Source organism: Staurois parvus, unplaced genomic scaffold (assembly GCF_062004578.1).
Source record: "Staurois parvus isolate SC_StPar_1 unplaced genomic scaffold, SC_StPar_1.0 ptg000303l, whole genome shotgun sequence".
Lineage (NCBI taxonomy): Eukaryota > Metazoa > Chordata > Amphibia > Anura > Ranidae > Staurois > Staurois parvus.
Window position 1 is genome coordinate 12,207,414 of NW_028318099.1, and position 24,154 is coordinate 12,231,567.

Below are 24,154 nucleotides of genomic sequence, written 5' to 3' on the forward strand. Positions count from 1 at the left end.
TGTTACTAAAAGGAAACTTTGTTTTTTAGCTGGGGGGAAAGTGACAGCTAATTCTGTGAGCTATAGTGAAGAAAAAACAAAAAAAGCCGGTAATTACATTTAAAAACTGGCGCTGACATATAGTGACAGCCAGTCACTGTATACACTGCTCCTCTCCTGCCAACAGGGCTATTTTCGGCCGATATGTTTCGGTGGCCGAAAGTTCGGTGCATCCCTAGCGCCAAATACTACAGTGATTTTCATCTTTGCCAACAGCCCATCAAGTATAAGATATGCATGCATGCTTACAGTACATTGTGCCATGCTGGATCAATTTAACATTAACGGGAGAGTGGAGATGGATTAGAACCCTCTCTATTTGTCCTGTTTACTGTCATCATGAAAAGTTAAAGTAAAAGAGAATCCCAAATTTTGAGCTGTCCCTAGAACAGTAATAGAGGGGAAAACATCTAATGGGGACACTAATTCTGGTGGCCTGAGGGTCCCCAACGGATTACCTTAACTTAAAAGGATTTCCTTTTTGGCCATGGGACAAGAAGCAGAGGAAAATCTCCCCAAAAAAACAATTGACAGGGGTTATAACCCTCCCGTACTATCCAAAATGGAGGGAAAAAAAGGGTTGCCTATAGTTCTACTTTATAGTGTCATTAAACCCACATGATTAAAAACTATCAAAAAATGCTGTACATACTCACTCATTCACTATGAGATTAATTTTCTGTATTCTGCAAAAAACCGGATTGATCTTGCTGTTCCCTATCTCCCCCTTCTGTCCATGTCCCCAATTCAGTTGAGGGCTTTGCAGCGCAGTGTAGGCAACTAGTGCACATGCTCAGTTTTCAGTGAGTTTCCATGCTATTTCCTCCCTAGCACATCTGAGTAGCCCATGTGACTGTAGAGTCACTTATGTGGGCGTAAACACAGTATTAAATGACAGCCCATTTCCTCCCTTCTCCATGCCCACTAACCAGCTAAACACAATGGAGATGGGATATTACATCTTGATTGATTAAGGTTTCACCTCCCTGTTATTGTAAGACACAGACTGAAGGGGCATGACACAGCCTCTGACTGGCAGAAATCTGTCAACACCATGTTATTGCCAAAAAAAATAAAGACTTGATTTCAAATATGTATTTTTATGATGACTTAAAACCGTTTATTGACATTGCTAAATAATAATCACCTTTGCTTAGGACACACCAATCAATAGTGCACACCCAAATACTATACTATAATGGGCTGCTAAAAAGTTAATTACCATAGAAATGTTCCAATAAATACAACACTTCTATTATACCAACATCATTGCGCCAATGTAATAAAGAGAGGAAATACACTCACTGGATGCTGCAGTAGTATGCTGAGTAATTACCAACACATGAGGATTGTCCTTTGAAGTCTGTTTGGTGAATGCTGGATATATACTGACATGCTGGTTAATTACTAGCACATGGTGAGTGTGCATTTTGATGGGGTGTTTTTGAGCACTGAATACCACATTGCTTATGAAGGAGGATCTCATTACTTCATTTACTGAGGATCATGTTTATATGGACTTTTCTGAATGGACTATATTGAGATTCCCTATTTATTGATTTTTTGTGTGCACTATTAATATGCACTTATTTGGTGGTGGTTATATTTAGTTGTGTGATTTGGTTTGCGCTATTATTTGTGATTTGTATATTTTTCACATTTTTATTATTATAATGGGCTGCTGCTTCTAAAAGGTACAACCTTATCAACATATCACACAAAATAAGAGGCACTACCCCAATTATTGATAAATGTCATAAATCGTAAACATAAATTCAAATGAATAATAAAAGTAAATAATGTGAAATAAAAATCCTTAATGTGAATCCAATAAGTTCAAATAATCCTTTCACATCCAACAGGTGATATGTGCTCTGTGCTCCCCACCTGTGTGCCCCCTAACTCACCAACTATAGTGGACTCTTATTGTGAATTAAGAGTCATTCACGCTTTGGTGGGGCATGAAGTTATGCTGGATCTTGTAGTCCTCCTGGTTATATAATGCTTGCCATCCTCCGTGATCCAGATAAAGAGCTGGTAAAAGGTACATACACATAAGGAATGGAAAAAGACATCCCAATAGTTTAATTCTGTTTATTGGCTTAAAAGCTGAAACTCTGATATTGCACTCACATGTTTCCAGAGAAAATAAGCATGAATAGTCAGCTATACAACAGTAAATCACTTGTGCTCTTCAGACACATTGGGGTTTATTTACTAAAGCTGGAGAGTGCAAAATCAGACTCCCTTCTGCATAGAAACCAATCGGCTTCTAACCTCAGCTTGTTCAATGAAGCTTTGGCAATGAAACCTGGAAGCTGATTGGTTTCTATGCAGAAGTGAGACTGATTTTGCACTTTCCAGCTTTAGTAAATAAACCCCATTATGTTACATTATTTATTTTTATTATTCATTTGTATTTTATCGTATTTAAGTTTAAAATGTATGTAATTTATTTATAACTGGGGCAGTGCTTCTTAGTTTGTGTGATAAGTTTGACATCAATTATTTATTTTTTTTACTCTGTAGGCTATTTTTATTTTATTTTTAATATGTGACCAATAGCAGAGGACTAGAAGCTCCTCCTGCCACTGTTTCCCTGCAGACAGGCTGGGAAAGAGCTTTGTCATGTGACAGCTTTATATGTATTAGGAAAAAGGTACTTAGATATGGTGAGTTTTTTTTTTTTTTTTTTTTAATTAAAATCATTACAGTGCCATAATCCATATACAGAAAGAGAAGGGACCATGTACACTATACAGTGTGTGCAATACAGATCAGTCCTGGAGTTCAGCTTTAAATGAACCAACATTCATTCTTTCAGCTTTGTTTCCACTGAATGGCCTGTTGTTTCTCATTCCTCTGTACTGTACCCAGAAAAAAAAGTTTTAGTTTTGATCTTTTCATCTGTTCATCTCTGCTGAAACCCTTAATAGTGTGATGAATATTCATAGGCACCGTTTATAGAAAACCATCTTTGTTCCCAGTGGAACCGCAGCAGAATGAGGGGAAATGAGTATCTGCCTGTTTTCCATATCCCTCCATCCCATTCCTAGCTGCGCCTAGAGTTTGTCCACAAGGGCTGCCGGTCTTTACTCCCCGTCTCTGAGGGGTAATTACATATAACACTGTGCTGGAGGAAAGCCCCAGGATGAAGGGGGGTGAGCCTTGCGCGTCCTGCAATTGTTTCCGTAGTACAGAACAATTAGGCTAATGTTTGCTGCGCTAATAGCATTCAGCAGTAGAAAGGAGTATATTGATGGTAGCTCCTTGTCCTGTTGTCCTAGTGTGGCCCTTTACTCAGAGAGGTCCAAATGCCCATTATAATGAGGAGCTGCTCCCTAACCCTGTGTGTGTTTAGTGGCCACATTTCCTGCAGCTATTCTAAGGCATGGATTGTTCCTTCTGAATAAAATGCATAGTGTTTAAGCTTCCTCTTAAAGTGGAAAAAAGAACTAAACTTGTATTTTTGGGAAGTGGTACAATAAGAATACTTGTTCTGGAGCATCTCCTGGTTGCTAGAATGATTAAGTGTGGCAGCTCAGTAATGACTTCCTTGCTTTCAACATTATGTAGCTGCTCATACAATGCACCTTATAGTGGCTTTATTATACCCTTTGTAATATACCAGCTGCATCTCATCTCCTGCTCTTCATCATATAGTAGCTATGCTGCACACCCTATCTTGTAGCAGCTTTACGTCCACACAATACAGGACACAGTAGCTGTGATGACATGTTGCTCTTTGAAGCTACTGTTTTGTTTAACTAGTCTAGGATTGAGCAAGAACGCTTGTGCTCAAAAATACATTTTACAGGCTTTTGACTTTTTAGTTTTTTTTTTTTTTCTGCCCCTAAATGCCTCACCATGTTAGCCTACGTGTCCATGAACACATGTTTGCAAGCGTTTAGAGGCAGAAAACAAATTGTGCATTGAAGAGAGGAGCATTTTGGCAGAAAAGACGCCTAAATGTAAATTAATTTTCTGGCCAATGAAAAAAACCAAAGGCCCAAGTGTTTGCCATGCCTAAATGCTCCTGAAAGCGTTTGCAAAAATGCGGCTTGGGTGTGTTTATTGAAGCTACTTTTTTACAAAAGTCCCAGTGTGCATGAAGCCTAAAATCTTTACGTTCGTTAGCTGCTCTTGATGATACTTCTATTTTATTAATATAAAATTAGGGCGTTGACACATGAGGATTGAGAATATGCTTGCTGGAGCCAGAAAAATGAGATACCATGGCTCAAATGATAGGAAAAACTATGGGTAATACCTCAGCATGTCATCCTTTTTGTATAAAGGAAATTGGATAATTGTGTTTTTATTCAGTGAGTGCATTCCTTTTTACCAGTATGTTTGCCATATCATTTTGTGTTAAAGGAGAAGTATGGCCAAAGCTTTTTTGGCTCTATTTCTCCTATAAATCACAGGATTGCCATTTGTTCGGCGTCCCTGTGAGCTTTAGCCCTCTGTTAGCTGACATCACAGAGCTGGTCCATGCTCTGGAAAGATCCCGACCACATGGTCCGGATCCGCCAAGACGCCTGGCTGGCTGGTGGCTTATCCTGAGCCGCCGGCTGGTGGCTCAGCCTGAGCCAGCCACTCCTGCCCCATCTACAGCCTGGCACTCTAGTGAGTGACTGACAGTCACCAGCTCTCTGCTCAGTGAAGACCATGATCAGAGGTCTTCGATGGTTCAGTTCTCAGACTTAGAAGTGGCGGAGGATATATATATATATATATATATATATACACACAGTCATGGCCGAAATTGTTGGCACCCTTGATATTTTTCCTGAAAATCAAGTATTTCACACAAAAAAGGTATTGCATTAACACATGTTTTGCTATACACATGTTTATTCCCTTTGTATGTATTGGAACAAATATAAAACGGAGGCAGAAAAGCAAATATGACATAATGTCACACAAAACCCCAAAAATGGGCTGGACAAAAGTATTGGCACCCTTAACTTAATATTTGGTTGCACACCCTTTGGAAAACATAACTGAAATCAGTCGCTTCCTATAACCATCAATAAGCTTCTGACACCTCTCACCCGGAATTTTGGACCACTCTTCCTTTGCAAACAGCTCCAGGTCTCTCTTATTGGAAGGACACCTTTTCCCAACAGCAATTTTAAGATCTCTCCACAGGTGTTCAATGGGATTTAGATCTGGGCTCATTGCTGGCCACTTCAGAACTCTCCAGCGCTTCTTTGCCATCCATTTCTGAGTGCTTTTTGACGTATGTTTGGGGTCATTGTCCTGCTGGAAGACCCAGGATCTTGGACGCAAACCCAGCTTTCTGACACTGGGCCCTACAGTGCGACCCAAAATCCTTTGGTAATCCTCAGATTTCATGATGCCTTGCACACAGTCAAGGCACCCAGTGCCAGAGGCAGCAAAACAACCCCAAAACATCATTGAACCTCCACCATATTTTACCGTAGGTACTGTGTTTTGTTCTTTGTAGGCCTCATTCCGTTTTCGGTAAACAGTAGAATGATGTGCTTTACCGAAAAGCTCTATCTTGGTCTCATCTGTCCACAAGACGTTTTCCCAGAAGGCTTTTGGCTTACTCAAGTACATTTTGGCAAACTGTAGTCTTGCTTTTTTATGTCTCTGTGTCAGCAGTGGGGTCCTCCTGGGTCTCCTGCCATAGCGTTTCATTTCATTTAAATGTCGACGGATAGTTCGCGCTGACACTGATGCTCCCTGAGCCTGCAGGACAGCTTGAATGTCTTTGGAACATGTTTGGGGCTGCTTATCCACCATCCGGACTATTCTGCGTTGCAATCTTTCATCAATTTTCCTCATCCGTCCACGACCAGGGAGATTAGCTACAGTGCCATGGGTTGCAAACTTCTTGATAATGTTGCGCACTGTGGACAAAGGCAAATCTAGTTCTCTGGAGATGGACTTGTAACCTTGAGATTGTTGATATTTTGCCACAATTTTGGTTCTCAGGTCCTCAGACAGTTCTCGTCTCCTCTTTCTGTTGTCCATGCTTAGTGTGGCACAGACAGACACACAATGCAAAGGTTAAGTGAACGTCTCTCCTTTTTATCTGCTTTCAGGTGTGATTTCTATATTGCCCACACCTGTTACTTGCCCCAGGTGAGTTTACAGGAGCATCACATGCTTGTAACATTCTTATTTATCCGCAGTTGTGAAAGGGTGCCAATACTTTTGTCCAGCCCATTTTTGGAGGTTTGTGTGACATTATGTCGAATTTGCTTTCTTTCCTCCCTTTTTTTGTTTTGTCCCAATACACACAAAGGGAATAAACATGTGTATAGCAAAACATGTGTTAATGCAATACGTTTCGTGAGAAATACATGATTTCCTGGAGAAATATCAAGGGTGCCAACAATTTCGGCCATGACTGTATATATATATATATATATATATTACACACAGGTAAAACTCGAAAAATTTGAATATCGTGCAAAAGTTAATTTATTTCAGTAATGCAACTTAAAAGGTCAAACTAATATATGAGAGATACTCATTACATGCAAAGCAAGATAGTTCAAGCCGTGATTTATCATAATTGTGATGATTATGGCTTACAGCTCATGAAAACCCCAAATCCACAATCTCAGAAAATTAGATTATTGTGAAAAGGTGCAATATTCTAGGCTCAAAGTGTCCCACTCTAATTAGCTAATTAAGCCATAACACCTGCAAAGGGTTCCTGAGCCTTTAAATGGTCTCTCAGTCTGATTCAGTAGGAATCACAATCATGGGAAAGACTGCTGACCTGACAGTTGTGCAGAAAACCATCTTTGACACCCTCCAGAAGGAGGGAAAGCCTCAAAAGGTAATTGCAAAAGAAGTTGGATGTTCCCAAAGTTCTGTATCAAAGCACATTAATAGAAAGTTATGTGGAAGGGAAAAGTGTGGAAGAAAAAGGTGCACAAGCAGCAGAGATGACCGCAGTTTGGAGAGGATTGTCAGGAAAAGGCCCTTCAAAAGTGTTGGGGACTTTCACAAGGAGTGGACTGAGGCTGGAGTCAGTGCATCAAGAGCCAGCACACACAGACGGATCCTGGACATGGGCTTATAATGTCATATTCCTCTTGCCAAGCCGTTTTGGCAGTGTGGGCAGGCGTCTTACCTGGGCTAAAGAAAAACAGACCTGGTCTGTTGCTCAGTGGGCCAAAGTCCTCTTTTCTGATGTGAGTAACTTTTGAATCTCATTTGGAAACCAAGGACCCAGAGTATGGAGGAAGAATGGAGAGGCACACACTGCAAGATGCTTCAAGTCCAGTGTGAAGTTTCCACAGTCTGTGTTGATTTGGGGAGCCATGTAATCTGCTGGTGATGGTCCACTGTGCTTTATTAAGTCCAGGGTCAACGCAGCAGTCTACCAGGAGATTTTGGAGCACTTCATGTTTCCTTCCACAGACGAGCTTTATGGGGATGCTGACTTCATTTTCCAGCAGGACTTGGCACCTGCCCACACTGCCAAAAGCACCAAAACCTGGTTCAATGACCGTGGGATTACTGTGCTTGATTGGCCAGCAAACTCACCTGACCTGAACCCCATAGAGAATCTATGGGGCATTGCCAAGAGAAAGATGAGAGACATGAGACCGAACAATGCAGAAGAGCTGAAGGCCGCTATTGAAGTATCCTGGTCTTCCATAACACCTCAGCAGTGCCACAGGCTGATAGCTTCCATGCCACGCCGCATTGAGGCAGTAATTGCTGCAAAAGGGGCCCAAACCAAGTACTGAGTACATATGCATGCTTATACTTTTCAGAGGTCCGATATTGTTCTATGTACAATCCTTGTTTTATTGATTGCATGTAATATTCTAATTTTCTGAGATTGTGGATTTGGGGTTTTCATGAGCTGTAAGCCATAATCATCGCAATTATGACAAATCACAGCTTGAACTATCTTGCTTTGCATGTAATGAGTCTATCTCATATATTAGTTTCACCTTTTAAGTTGCATTACTGAAATGAAAAAAAAAAAATTTTTTTAATGAACCCCCTGTTAGCCAAACTTTAGATTTTAAATATATGTCCACTTTAGAATGTGTAGAAACGTGATTCATTTGTACCAGCCTGCTTGGTAAAACACGTTTGCTGGTGAGCATTGTGTAGGGGTGGCATCTTGGACAATGAATAGCTTCACATTAAAAGCAGCTAGAAAGGTCAGGCTTATTGTAAAGCTCATTTACTGCTTGTTAGGAAAATGGAAAACCGTTTAATGTGTGTAGCCTGGGCACAGATGCACTCTTAAGTGCTTATGTTGCAGTAAGAATGAGCATCTCACCCAGAAGCCGTAACCTTCATTTAGGTCAGTGTCTGATGAAGAGTGATTTGATATTTTAGCCATGTACTTGTTTCTGTAATAACGTTCCCCACACTGTTGATGAGAGCTGTGACTCATTTCACACAGGGTAATGTTCCAGTCCAGACATGCCTTATGTGGATCGTCAGAATCGCATTTGTGGCTTCCTGGACATCGAGGAGCATGAAAACAGTGGCAAGTTTCTGCGGAGATATTTTATCCTGGACACCAGCCAAAATAGCCTGCTTTGGTACATGGACAATCCACAGGTGAGCCAGGCACAGACAATGTGTACACAGCAATGATATGGTGCATTGAATGCTTCAGAAATGTATTTAGATCAAGCCAGGCTGTCTGTTATGCTACTGCCCGCTCATCATTTGTGGTTTGCTTTTAACCAGGTGAATTAGTGCCCATATCCTTTGCTAGTTTTATGTATAATCAGTTGTGGTTTTTATATTGCTGTAGCTGTTTTCTTGTTTCTAGTGTAAGTTAATTTTTCTTTTTTTATTTCCGCATGTATTCTGATTTTTGCAGAACCTTCCTGCAGGTTCCCCTTCTGTAGGGTGTCTTAAGCTCACATATATTTCAAAGGTAAGCTTTTTATCATTTTGAGAACTGTCAAAACAAGTCCTGTCACCTATTGCTTTCCATTTCTGCCTGAGGACTTGCCTATTTATTTTTGTTGGTCTCATCTCATGCTCTTGGTTGACAGGTGAGCGATGCCACCAAGCTCAGACCAAAGGCTGAATTTTGTTTTGGTGAGTAAATGATTGATGACTTTGGTTGTATGTTTTTCCAGTGTTGCTTCATGCAATTTCCAGTAAAGCGTTAATTTCCATTCTTGCACAGATACATTAATTGGACTGTAAATTTACCGGAGAGTTTTATTCCATATGCCATAAGGCTGACTTTTCAAAATTAGAGGAAAGAAGGTGAAGATGTGGCCACAAACTAAATTTCAGCTTATGTTTTTCTAATAGAGAATACAAAATAAGATTCCTTCCTTATATATTTGTTGTTGCTCTGTAGGCTATGAGCAAATTACCAGTATGTGTGACTAACACATGTGACATTGCACTGTTAAGGCAGTAGTAAAGGCTGCCGGAAATTAAATAAAATCTTCCCCTTCAAAACACTGTCATAATGTGCTAGTATGTACCACATACTAGCACATTACTTAAGACATGCCTAAAACATAGCCTCCAGCGGCTCTGTCCCCGCTGATATGGCTTCCATCTTCATCTGGTCCTCCTTCCTGATTCTCCAGGTGTTTGAATGGCTGAGCTGCAATGATGTAATTCCCGCACTTGTGCACGGGAGTCATGGCCGTGGCACAGAACCTTGGAGGAATGGCATGCGTATGCTGTCCCTTCAGAGTGCATGCACGGGTGGCCTCACCAGCTGCAAAGACAGTGAATATCTCCTGTATTGTGCACATTTAGGAGATATTCCTTTCACATACAGGTAAACTTTATTATAAGCTTACCTTGGGCACATGTATCCAAGAGGTGTTTACTAACGCTTTAAAGGGTATCTAAAGTCTAAACGTTTATTTTTAGTTATAGTTGGGAAGCCTATGAACCTGCCTGGGGGAGATTTACTCTTTTTGTTTTGTCCTGGTAGCCATTGTCACACAGTTGTTGGTAAAAAAAGGTGGTAATGGAAAATTGCCCATTGTGGGCACCTGTTGTAGTGATAACTGTGTAAGAGGGCATTTCCCTTGCTTGCAACTATTTTCACTGACTTTGCCAGTAGCAGCTGTAACATTTTGGAATCCCCCTAGTTACCTATCCTGGAGACAGTTCTTACTTCCAGTGTAGTAATCAGGGAAGCCTCCCCAACGGCACACAGCTTAAAAGCTAACTACAAAACTAAAAGGGGTTTTAAACCTTAAGGCCATACTGTTATGATTAGAGAAGGGATAGGCATCCTTCATAGCTGGATACACAGGTGGTTGCGGATAGTTGCAGCCATTCAGCCTGTGCAAAGTAATGACAGGTTGACAGCAGGCACAGCTGTCTTGCGGGTGTTCAGATGTAATCACACATGGATCAGTTACCTGCGGTTAGGGACAGATGATCACCCCTGGATGCAAACATTTACCTGCTCACTGGCTTTTTATTTCTGTAAAGGACTCCAGTGCCTAAAGTATAACTACAGGCAAAACTTTATTAGTTTTGGACACAGTATTAGAACACCTTTCTGTTTTTATTGCAGTCTGTGCCCCATTAGGGAGATTCATCCTCTCCATTTCTCCCTGTTTACCATTATCCTAGAAAGTATAAGAAAATACTACATTTTGGGTTGTCCCCAGAAAAGTATTAAAGGGGAAATCTTCAAATGGGGACACTAGTTCTGGTGACCTGGGGGTCGCCAAAGAATTCCCTTCATTTTTTAGGATTTCCTCTAATTTCCTGTTTGGCTGTGGGACAGGAAGTAAAGGTAAATCTCTGCAATGGGACACAAATGGCAAAAAATCTGACAGGGATTATAACCCTCCCTTGCTCTAGTCAAAAAGGGGGGGGGTTGCCTATTCTACTTTATTATAAAAGTTTAATTGTGAATTCTCCACTTCACCCTCCTGGTATAGGTATTGTAATGGTGCATTGATACCACTGAGATATTATCCATGTATTCATTCATCATTCATTCTACATAACAGCAGGGTGAGGATTTTCTTTCTTCCTAATGGCTGGGGTGGAAAGAGTGGAGCCATTGGTACAACCACTGGCATGTAGGAGTCGGTGTGTAATTAGATTTTAGAAATGTATCTTTTAAAATAGGTCATCTTACTCTTTAAAATAGCCAGACTTTATCTTGTTTTTATGTGATAATTAGTCATATATCCTATGTCCCCCTGTTATCAGATACTACAGGTGCATTAGGCTGGGCTTTAACAGGCTTTGATTTTTATTGGACTTTCAGGCAGAAAGTCGGAGCTGTCTTTATATGGTAATACAGAACTATTTTAGGATTTGCTGTGTCCTACAAAATATATCACTCTATAGAAAGCATCTCTTTGCTTGAACTAAAATTCCTATTGATCTGTATTTAGATAAACACCCTTACTTCTACTTTCAGGAGCTTGTTTAAATAACTGATTTCTGTCCAGCAGACCCTCCTGAGATCAGCTATTTTAAGTCCAAGCTTCCTGTATAGATGTGCATCATTTTCCTCTCTTCCTGAGCAGCTTCCTTGCTATCTAACTCATGCTACGTTTAAGATGTCGCTGTCCTTCTTTGAAAACTAAGCACAAAGGAAAAGGGTTCTCGATGGCTGAAAAAATAATAGTTTGGTAATAAATATAGTTTGGAATCCTACACTTTGACTCTCTGACATTGTGCCTCCTTGACATAGCAGGTACGGGCAGATTATTTGTAGATTAGGGAAGTCAGAAGGCATAAAAACATTGTTTTGTTTTTTTTTAGATTTTTTTCCTGCCTTGTGCCATAGAATATTTTAGGACACTGATGAGAACGGTGTAACTGAGATTTTTTGTGGGGATAGTAGTTTCAATAGCTAAGGAATTAAAAGTAGCAGAAGGCTGTAATGGAAAATACAACAGTTGATGCTGGTAAACACTGGTGCAGAACTAAACACACACACTCTCCCTCTCCCTCTCCCCCTCTCTCTCCCTCCCTCTCCCCCTCTCTCTCCCTCCCTCTCCCCCTCTCTCTCCCTCCCTCTCCCCCTCTCTCTCCCTCCCTCTCCCCCTCTCTCTCCCTCCCTCTCCCCTTCTCTCTCCCTCCCTCTCCCCCTCTCTCTCCCTCCCTCTCCCCCTCTCTCTCCCTCCCTCCCTCTCCCCCTCTCTCTCCCTCCCTCTCCCCCTCTCTCTCCCTCCCTCTCCCCCTCTCTCTCCCTCCCTCTCCCCCTCTCTCTCCCTCCCTCTCCCCCTCTCTCTCCCTCCCTCTCCCCCTCTCTCTCCCCCTCTCTCCCCTCTCTCTCCCCCTCTCTCTCCCTCCCTCTCCCCCTCTCTCTCCCTCCCTCTCCCCCTCTCTCTCCCCCTCTCTCTCCCCCTCTCTCTCCCTCTCTCTCCTCCTCTCTCTCCCTCCCTCTCCCTCCCTCTCTCCCTCCCTCTCCCTCCCTCTCTCCCTCCCTCTCTCCCTCCCTCCCTCTCTCCCTCCCTCTCCCTCCCTCTCCCTCTCTCTCCCTCTCCCTCTCTCCCTCTCTCTCCCTCTCCCTCTCTCCCTCTCTCTCCCTCTCTCCACACATGTTTAGATTTCCCCATGGCAAACCAGAGTAATCACTCCTACCATCCATATTAACCAGTGTGGATGGAGGAATTCCCTAGTTTTTTCCCTTAGGCACCAGATTTTCTGTTTAAAAGTGATCTGAGTGGCGGATTTGCCGCTGGATCACTTTTAGAAGTGATGGGAGTAGTTGCCACTCCAACCTGCCACTTTCTGGTGGTTCCCAGGCTTACCTGGCTGATTAGTGAGCCTGGGAACTGATCTAGTGCTGAATTGAGTGAAGGAAAGATGGCCTCCACTCATCTCGATGACCTAGGAAGACCAGAGTGACAACATGACGTCACTTTCGGTTCCAGCGCCATGTCAGCAATGCAATTTTTTTTTTCTTTAAAAAGATCAAAAAAAAGTTTTTGGTTTTTGTTCCTTTGATTTTAAAGGTAGAGGAGAGATTTGGGGTCTTATTGACCCCAGATGTCTCCATAAAGAGGACCTGTCATGCTGTATTGGTATCGCCAGGGATGTTTAAATTCCTTGCAATAGTAATAAAAGTGATACAGAAAAAATTTTCAAGGGATAGTGTAAAAGTTTAAAATTTTTTAAAAAGTACCCTGCCCCCCCAAGTACACACGCGCAGTGGTGAACGCATACGTTGGTCACGCACATATATGTAAACTGTTCGCACCACACGTGAGGTATTGCCGTGAATGTCAGAGCGAGAATTCTAGTACTAGACCACCTCTATAACCCTAATCTGGTAACTTGTAGAAATGTTTAAAGCATCACCTATGGAGCGTTTTAAGTACCGTAGTTTGGCGCAATTTTAAAGCATGACATGTTAGGTATCTATTTACTCGGCGTAACATGAACCTTCTTATTTTGCAAAAAAATTGGTGCATAAAATGTGTTTTATTTTTTTAATTCATTAAAGTGTATTTTTTCCCCAAAAAATGCATTTGAAAAACCACGGAGCAAAAACGGCTTGACATAAAAAATTGCAAACACCAACATTTTATTCTCTAGGACCTCTGCAAAAAAGAAATATACACTGCTCAAAATATTAAAGCAACACTTTGAATGCGCCTCAGATCTTAACCACTTGCCTACCAGGCACTTACACCCCCTTATGTACCAGGCCAATTTTCAGCTTTCAGCGCTGCCGCACTTTGATTGACAATTGCGCGGTCATGCAACATTGTATCCATATGAAATTTTGATCATTTTTTCTCACAAATAGAGCTTTCTTTTGGTGGTATTTAATCGCTACTGGGCGCTTTACTTTTTGTGCTATAAATAAAAAATTGCCAAAAATTTGAAAAAAAAAAAAAAAGTTTCTTTGTTTCTATTATAAAATTTTTCAAACAGGTAATTTTTCTCCTTCACTGATGTGCGTTGATGAGGCAGCACTGATGGGCACTGATAGGCGGCACTGATGGGCACTGATAGGCAGCACTAAAGGGCACTGATAGGCAGTACTAATGAGGTGGCACGGATAGGCGGCACTAATATGCAGCACTGATAGGCGGCACTGATAGGTGACACTGATGATGGGTACTGATAGACGGCACTGACTGGCATCACTGCTGGGCACTGACTGGCACAACCGCTGGGCACTGACTGGCGGCACTGCTGGGCAGCACTGCTGGGCAGCACTGGTGGGTGGCACTGGTGGGTGGCACTGGTGGGCAGCACTGGTGGGTGGGCACAGGTGGGTGGCACTGATGGGCACAGGTGGGTGGGCACAGGTGGGTGGCACTGCTGGGCACAGGTAGGTGGCACTTCTGGGCACAGGTGTGTGACACTGCAGAGTGGCACAGGTGGGTGCACTGCTGGGCACAGGTGGGTGCACTGCTGGGCACAGGTGGGTGATCTGCTGGGCACAGGTGGGCGGAGCTAGTGGGCGCACTGCTGGGCACAGGTGGGCGGAACTTGCGGGTGGCACTGCTGGGCACCGATCCCTGATGATCGGTGCCGATCCCCGCTGTGACAACTGCCGGTTCTTGGCAGTACTTTCCTCACGATCTGACAGCGTGAGGAAAGTGCAGCCGAGAACCGGCACTTGCATTTCCCTCTGATCAGCGTGTCATTGGACACCGCTGATCAGGTGGTAAAAGGCCGCTGTGATTGGCCTTTTACCACATCACGTGATCAGCTGTGTCCGTAGGACACAGCGATCACGGAGATCGCCGGGTGCGCGCCCCCTGGGGCGCGCAGGAGAGCGCGTTCTGGGGGGACGTCATATGACGTCCACTCAGAACTGGCCGGCCGCAGTGCAGCCGTCATTCGGCTATCTGCGGTCGGCAACAAGTTAATGAGGAAAAATAATATGCTGGATATCTATACTGATATGGACTTGGTAATGTGTTAGGAATGTAAGGATGCCCCATCGTTTGATGGAAATGAAAATTGTCAACCTACAGAGGACTGAATTCAAAGACACCCCAAAAATCAAAGTGAAAAAATGAAGCAGCAGGCTAGTCCATTTTGCTGAAATTTCATTGCAGCAACTTCAAATGGTCCTCAGTAGTTTGTATGGCCGTCACATGCTTGTATGCATGCCTGACAACGTCAGGGCATGCTCCTAATGACACGACGGATGGTGTCCTGGGGTATTTCATCCCAGATCTGGACCAGGGCATCACTGAGCTCCTGAACTGTCTGAGGTGCAACCTGGTTGTGTGGGATGGACCGAAACATGATATCCGAGAGGTGTTCTATTGGATTTAGGTCAGGCGAGCATGGGGCCATTCAATGGTATAAATTCCTTCATCCTCCAGGAACTGCCTGCATACTCTTGCCAGATGACGCCGAGCATAGTCATGCACCAGGAGGAACCCAGGACCCACTGCACCTTCATAGGGTCTGACAATGGGTGCAAGGATTTCATCCTGATACCTAATGGCAGTCAAGGTGCCATTATCTAGCCTGTAGAGGCCTGTGCATCTCTCCATGGATATTCCTCCCCAGACCATCACTGACCCACCACCAAAATGGTCATGCTGAATGATGTTACATGCAGCATAACGTTCTCCAGACCCTAGATCCTTTCACGTCTGCCACATGTGCTCAGGGTGAACCTGCTCTCATCTGTGAGAAACAGAGGGCACCAGTGGCGGACCTGTCAATTATGGTGTTCATTAGCAAATGGCAATCCGGTGCAGTGAACACAGGGCCCACAAAAGAACATGGGGCCCTCAGACCATCCTATTGAAGTCTGTTTCTGATTGTTTAGTCAGAGAGATTCATACCAGTGGCCTGCTGGAGGGCACTGGCAGTGCTCATCCTGTCCCTCCTTGCACAAAGGACCAGATACCAGTCCTGCTGAAGGGTTAAGGACCTTCTACAGTTATTTCCAGCTCTCCTAGAGTAACTGCCTGTTTCTTGGAATCTCCTCTATGCTCTTGAGACTGTGTTGGGAGGCACTGCAAACCTTCTGGTAATGGCACGTATTCATGTGCCATCCTGGAGTTGTACTGACTGTGCAAACTCTGTAGGGTCCAGGTATCACCTCATGCTACTAGTAGTGACACTGACCCTAGCCAAATGCAAAACTAGTGAAACACATTCTGAAAAGATGAGTAGGGAAAAAAATGTCAGTGGCCTCCACCTGTAAAACCATTATTGCTTTGGGGGTTGTCTCATTGTTGCCCATCTAGCGCACCTGTTGTTAATTTCATTAACACCAAAGCAGCTGAAACTAATTATCAACCTCCTCTGCTACTTAATTGACCACATCCATATCCCAGGAGTTTAATTGACTTGATGCTATACTCTGATTAAAAAGTGTTCCTTTCACTGTTTTTGGTAGAAATGATATTTCTACATGGCAAATAATTTACTAGCAGGTGTAGTAGAGTAATAGCCAACAGACCCAACAGTCATGACATGCATGCTGCTGATTCTGTGTAATTGAATCACTAATTGAAAAAGGCATGTTCATAATAATAGCAGTGTGGAGTTCTATTAGTGAGGTCATTCATTCTTTGAAAAACAGGTGGCAATTATTGCCCTTATTTAAGGAAGAAAGGCAGCAAATGTTGTACATGCTGGTTACAGTGCATTTCTCTCTGAAATTTTGAGGAAAATGGGTTGTTCCAGACATTGTTCAGAAGAACAGCGTACCTTGATTAAAAAGTTGATTGGAGAGGGGAAAACATATAAAGAAGTGCAGAAAATGATAGACTGCTCAGCTAAAATGATCGCAAATGCTTTAAAATGGCAACCAAAACCTGAAAGACGTGGAAGAAAGCGAAAAACTACCATTCGAATGGATAGAAGAATAGCCCAAATGGCAAGGACTCAGCCAACAATCAGCTCCAGGAAGATCAAAGAAGGTCTAAAGTTACCTGTGAGTACTGTTACAATTAGAAGACGCCTATGTGAAGCCAAGCTATCTGCAAGAAGCCCCCGCAAAGTCCCACTGTTGAAAAAAAGACGCGCTGAAGAGGTTACAATTTGCCAAAGAGCACATTGACTGACCTAAAGAGAAATGGCGCAACATTTTGTGGACTGATGAAAGTAAGATTGTTCTTTTTGGGTCTAGTGGCCGGAGACAGTTTGTCAGACGACCCCCAAACACTGAATTCAAGCCACAGTACACTGTGAAGACAGTGAAGCATGGTGGTGCAAGCATCATGATATGGGGATGTTTCTCATACTACGGTGTTGGGCCTATTTATCGCATACCAGGCATCATGGATCAGTTTGAATACATCAGAATACTTGAAGAGGTCATGCTGCCTTATGCTGAAGAGGAAATGCCCTTGAAATGGGTGTTCCAACAAGACAACGACCCCAAACACACCAGTAAACGTGCAACATCTTGGTTCCAGACCAACAAGATTGACGTTATGGAGTGGCCAGCCCAATCCCCGGATCTTAATCCAATAGAAAACTTGTGGGATGACATCAAAAATGCAGTTTCTGTGCCAAAACGAAGAAATAGAGAAGAACTGTGGAATGTAGTCCAATCATCCTGGGCTGGAATACCTGATCACAGGTACCAGAAGTTGGTTGACTCCATGCAACACAGATGTACAGCAGTTCTCAGAAACAGTGCTTATACAACTAAATATTCATTAAGTGATTCAAAGGAAAGCAAAATCTTCAAACATTTTTCAGTTTATATAGTGAATGTTTGAGTTTGTAAAGAAGAATACAAACACTGCTATTTTTTTGAACAGTCTAATATTCACTTTTCTTCAATTTTTTTTAGAGGAACAACACAAATTTGATCTATTTTTCTTCATGTTTTGATTTGGAATAGAATGTGTAGTGTTCCCAATGCATTTGTGTGTATGGAAATAAAAGCTATTAGAAGGATTTTGAGCTTTATTCACTTTTTTCAACACACTGCTATTATTTTGAACACAACTGTATATGTATGTATATGTGTGTGTGTGTGTATGTGTGTATGTGTGTATGTGTGTGTATATATATATATATATATATATATATATATATATATACAGTCATGGCCGAAATTGTTGGCACCCTTGATATTTTTCCTGAAAATCAAGTATTTCACACAAAAAAGGTATTGCATTAACACATGTTTTGCTATACACATGTTTATTCCCTTTGTATGTATTGGAACAAATATAAAACAGAGGCAGAAAAGCAAATATGACATAATGTCACACAAAACCCCAAAAATGGGCTGGACAAAAGTATTGGCACCCTTAACTTAATATTTGGTTGCACACCCTTTGGAAAACATAACTGAAATCAGTCGCTTCCTATAACCATCAATAAGCTTCTGACCCCTCTCACCCGGAATTTTGGACCACTCTTCCTTTGCAAACAGCTCCAGGTCTCTCTTATTGGAAGGACACCTTTTCCCAACAGCAATTTTAAGATCTCTCCACAGGTGTTCAATGGGATTTAGATCTGGGCTCATTGCTGGCCACTTCAGAACTCTCCAGCGCTTCTTTGCCATCCATTTCTGAGTGCTTTTTGACGTATGTTTGGGGTCATTGTCCTGCTGGAAGACCCAGGATCTTGGACGCAAACCCAGCTTTCTGACACTGGGCCCTACAGTGCGACCCAAAATCCTTTGGTAATCCTCAGATTTCATGATGCCTTGCACACAGTCAAGGCACCCAGTGCCAGAGGCAGCAAAACAACCCCAAAACATCATTGAACCTCCACCATATTTTACCGTAGGTACTGTGTTTTGTTCTTTGTAGGCCTCATTCCGTTTTCGGTAAACAGTAGAATGATGTGCTTTACCGAAAAGCTCTATCTTGGTCTCATCTGTCCACAAGACGTTTTCCCAGAAGGCTTTTGGCTTACTCAAGTACATTTTGGCAAACTGTAGTCTTGCTTTTTTATGTCTCTGTGTCAGCAGTGGGGTCCTCCTGGGTCTCCTGCCATAGCGTTTCATTTCATTTAAATGTCGACGGATAGTTCGCGCTGACACTGATGCTCCCTGAGCCTGCAGGACAGCTTGAATGTCTTTGGAACATGTTTGGGGCTGCTTATCCACCATCCGGACTATTCTGCGTTGCAATCTTTCATCAATTTTCCTCATCCGTCCACGACCAGGGAGATTAGCTACAGTGCCATGGGTTGCAAACTTCTTGATAATGTTGCGCACTGTGGACAAAGGCAAATCTAGTTCTCTGGAGATGGACTTGTAACCTTGAGATTGTTGATATTTTGCCACAATTTTGGTTCTCAGGTCCTCAGACAGTTCTCGTCTCCTCTTTCTGTTGTCCATGCTTAGTGTGGCACAGACAGACACACAATGCAAAGGTTAAGTGAACGTCTCTCCTTTTTATCTGCTTTCAGGTGTGATTTCTATATTGCCCACACCTGTTACTTGCCCCAGGTGAGTTTACAGGAGCATCACATGCTTGTAACATTCTTATTTATCCGCAGTTGTGAAAGGGTGCCAATACTTTTGTCCAGCCCATTTTTGGAGGTTTGTGTGACATTATGTCGAATTTGCTTTCTTTCCTCCCTTTTTTTGTTTTGTCCCAATACACACAAAGGGAATAAACATGTGTATAGCAAAACATGTGTTAATGCAATACGTTTCGTGAGAAATACATGATTTCCTGGAGAAATATCAAGGGTGCCAACAATTTCGGCCATGACTGTATGTGTGTGTGTGTTTGGGGTTCTAAGTAATTTTACTGATTTTTTTTTTTTTTTTTACCTGTAAACAAAGTGTCAGAAAAAGGCCTGATCCTTAAGTGGATATTTTGAGGCTGATTTTAGAACTCTGTGACAATTAATTCAGAGAGTGAGAAAAAAAATCAAGCCCAAAGGAGGGAGACACCAGAAAATAATTTCTCTTGTGAAGTTAGAATTTAAAAAATATTGCATTAGGAAAAAAAAAAAAAGTATCTTAACTGACTGTTACCCCAATCTAAACACTGATCTCATATCTGTATAGCCTAAATTTTTATAGAATTACCATTCCAAGTGCATCTAGAGCAAAGTAGTATTTTTATTTAGAAGTTGTATTTCAGTGCTTTTTCTGTGTGCATTTGTGAACCATTTTTAGAATTGTAAAAAGCCTGAAGGAGGGATTTAATGGGTCCCGAAACTTTACGTCTTTGTTAATTTAAATTAGCTGGCAAAAAGATGTGACTTAAACTCCAGACCTTTTGCATATGTAAGTGGTAAACTGTGTTTCCATAGGTATGGCACAGAGAAGCATACCTGTAACATCCAGTCAGCATCTGCCAGCAACTTCTGATCAGATTGGTCTCTTAACCACCTTCCGCCCGCCCTATAGTACAATGACGGGCGCAAGGTGGTTCTCTCGTTCTGATGGGACGTCATATGACGTCCTACCATTCTAACCGTACATGTGCGGCTCCGGGAGCTCGCAACGCAGCGATTGGTGGTGTGCTGTGTCCCTAGGACACAGCGGATCACTGATCAACGGAAAGAGCCGAAGATGTCGGCTCGGTCATGTGATCAGCTGTGTCCAATCACAGCTGATCACATGTAAACACAGAAATGCCGGTTATCGGAATTTCTCTCCTCTCGAGCTGTCACACTGACAGCTCGAGAGGAGAGCCGGTAATCGGTTTTCCGCAGAGGGGACATGTACACTGATCATCAGGGCACTGATGATCAGTGTGCCCTGATGATCAGTGTGGCCCCAGAAATGCCACCTGTCAGTGCTCATCAGTGCCACATCAATGCCACATATCAGTGCATACCAGTGCACATCAATGCCACATATCAGTGCCCATCTGAGCTGCCTTTCAATGTCACCCATCAGTGCCCATCTGAGCTGCCTTTCAATGTCACCCATCAGTGCCACCTATCAGTGCTGCCAGTCAGTGTCGTCTATCAGTGCCATATATCAGTGTCATGTATCAGTGCTGCCTTTCAGTGCCCATCAGTGATGCCTGTCAATGCCCATCAGTGCAACCTACCAGTGCCTCCTCATCAGTGCCACCTATCAGTGTCCATCAGTGCAGCTTATCAGTGCCCATCACTGCAGCCTCATTAGCGCACATCAGTGAAGGAGAAAAATCGCTTATTTACAAAATTGTATAACAAAAACTAAGAAAAAAATTTTTTTTTCAAAATTTTCAGTGGTTTTTGGTTTGTTTAAGAAAAAATAAAAATCCCAGAGGTGATTAAATACCACCAACGAAAGCTCTATCTGTCTCAAAAAAATGATACAAATTTCATATGGGTACAATGTTGCATGACCGCGCAATTGTCATTCAAAATGTGACAGTGCTGAAAGCTGGAAATTGGCCTGGGCAGGAAGGGGGTATAAGTGCCCTGTAGGATACTGGTTAAAGTGGAATTTAAGCTTAATCCTCACTAGCCTTAAAAATGTCTCCTTCTCCTTCTAACATCTATGCTGACTAACCTGTGTAAAAAAGATGGATATATGCCTATTTTCAGCCTGCTGTAGTTTAGTTGTGTTATCCATCTCCCCTGTGTCAGCCAGCAGTGGCTTCAGAGGAAAGGAGAGAGAGTTGACAACTGCTAGACCATTGGAGCTTACGGGTGATGTCACCATTCTAGGCTTTACCATCTGTTGTTGAACACACTCTTCTCCCCTGCAGCCTGCACTGGCTGACACAGGGGATCGGAAGTAAGTATATGCATCTGTGTTACACAGTTTGGTCGGCATAGGTGTTAGGAGAGGTTAGTTAGGTTTAAGTTGGTATTCCACTTTAATGGGAGTCTTGTGCTAAAATAAACCAGGGTACAGTGACTTCATCAAGTTGGGTGTTCTCTTATAGTGAATTGCTTAAAAAAAGCTAAATTGTATATTAATAAAATGTATTCCCGTTATGTAATCTTTAATACATTTACTAACCTCATGACTGTCCTCCTATTATGTCCCTAATTTCCCACGTAATGCATCTTTATTTGATCAGTGTATGCAGAGACTCTAGCACCAAATCGGTGTGAATTGGCCCTTAGGAGTTTAACACATTTTGCACTTACTGCCGAAACTTCCGAAATTCAAGCTGTGGGTGGCTCTGTTGGTATCACTCAGCTTGACAAATGTTGATTTAAAAATCAACTGAGCCAAGTAACAAATTGTCAGATGGATGCAGTCACTGTTTGGGTATTTAGGCAGCTGCAGGTGCTGCGGCTTTCTGAATAAATTAGCCAATAATAGAGTACTATTGTGTGGTTGTAGGAATCTATTGATTTCCATGTGTGGCTAGCTTCAGAGAGCGATTGGGCATGTATACATAATCCAAGAACCCTCAGGTTGTAAAATCATTAGTGCATTAAAGCAGTCCCAACAACTTAACTGGGGTAAACACTACGAGAAAATCGGAAGAAAAATTCCATATGAGGAGCGATCGTTCGACTTTCGTATAGTGTGTACACAACTTGCAACATCCAATTCAGACTTTCCAAACAAAGATTTCTAAAGGGACGGACACCAAAATGTTTCTCGTACGTGAACAGGACTACCGATTTTTCGTTTTAATGTGTACTGTTTTCGTACAAGAAAAATTGGATACGAAAGACGGTGCATGATCAGAAATAGTGAATAACAATAATCTACGATACAACGTTTCTACGTCAAACCATAAATAGCCTTGGTCGTCCTCGGGTTTGTCCTGCAGTGAAACATCGAGGAAAACTGCACAAACGTTCTCCTGATTTTTCATATAGTGTGTAGCCAGCTTTAGAGACATAGTTCTACCAAATATAAGCGTTTTTATATGAATGGGGAGAGGGTAGAGGCAGCAAACACTTGTCAGAGGGCAAAGCAGTGACTTTGTGTTGGTCATGAGTCGCTTTAATAACTTAAGAAAATCTAGTACTGCAGATTGGAGACGAGTGGTGACTAGGCGTGAGATAACAAATGAGTCCTCAGTGTGTAGTTCATTACTGCCTTAAACTCTTAAATCATATTCAGCACAAAATTGTAGTTTGGCACTTTTATGTTGTGTGAAAACAATATGTTGCTAGACTTCCCCTACACATACAGGCAGGAATGTGTTCCATTTTATATGGACCGTTTTAGTGACATGCTTGTGAGCAGTCTGATGATATATTCTATCATATGTATCAGTGCTAATGTTTACAGTCAAATGAGCCACCTTCTTAAAAGACCAGTCCAAACCTGCCCCCTGAATTCCTGCTCTCAGTAGTATTTCCTGTACATTCCTCACATGCCATTCTATATAATATCATCTGTACACTTTGGACAACTGGTTATAGAGTGCCAGAGTGCAACATGATCACACTGATACCGACCCTTTTTTTTTTTTTTTTTTTTTTTTTTTTTTTTAAATGTAGGTGTGAACTGTCAGCAGTGGCATAGACAGTCCCAGAATACTGTCCTTGAGAAATATCCAGACCGTCAGTAAGGAAATCATTCTGTAGGGCAAATCTTAGAGCCATCTAGCAGTTTGGTTTGAGTTCCTTTCTAGATATCCTTCAAAAGTTGCATTTATACACCCTTTTAAGCAGCATAAAAATGGCCGAAAAAACAATTCTGTGAATTATCTTATATGAAAAATGACTTTTATCCAGCTTGGTAATTTATTTCTTCATAAGCTACCTCGGTAGGGCCACTGGGGGTGCAGCAATGACTGTAATATATTGTGCTACATACAGTATGTGCTGACCTCTTCCAATAGGTGCTCAAACAACTTTTTGTGTCTTGCATCACACAGCTGTGTTTGCTCTTGCATCCCAGCCATTCAGGAAACACTTTGGGGTTGATTTACTAAACCTAGAAAGTGCAAAATCTGATGCGGTTCTCCATAGGAACCAGTCAGCTTCTAGTTTTTTGTTTTTTTTTGTTTGATAAAGCTTAATTGAACAAGCTGAAGTTAGATGCTGATTGATTACCATGCACAGCTGTACCATATTTTGCACTCTCCAGTTTTAGTAAAGCAACCCTTTTTGTGCTTTTCTAATTGAATACAAGGTGTTCTCTAATTGGATGAGGTGTGAAGGGGTGAATGATGCCATGATCTTTACCTCCTCCAGCCAGAAAATTTCTTGTATTCATTGAAAAAAAATAAGTGTTTGTTAAATGGCTGGGGTGCGGGATTGAGTTGCGGTCTGTGTTTTATGCAAGACACGTGAAGTCATTTGAGCACCCATTGGAAGAGATCAGCACATAATGTATGTAGCAAAAGTTACTACAGTCATT

The 24,154-nt window shown here is 42.2% G+C and overlaps 1 protein-coding gene across 3 annotated transcripts in view; it reads left to right on the plus strand.

Annotated features, from left to right (window-relative positions):
* Nucleotides 1-24,154, plus strand: part of PLEKHA1 (pleckstrin homology domain containing A1) — a 93,731-nt gene that overhangs the window by 29,430 nt on the left and 40,147 nt on the right. For all 3 annotated transcript variants that reach the window (XM_089683259.1, XM_089683261.1, XM_089683260.1), the window contains exons 2-4: nt 8,456-8,616; nt 8,885-8,941; nt 9,063-9,108. In XM_089683259.1, coding sequence (XP_089539385.1) covers nt 8,476-8,616; nt 8,885-8,941; nt 9,063-9,108 — 244 coding nt within the window. In that variant the 5' untranslated portion in view covers nt 8,456-8,475. The remainder of the gene's footprint in view (nt 1-8,455; nt 8,617-8,884; nt 8,942-9,062; nt 9,109-24,154) is intronic.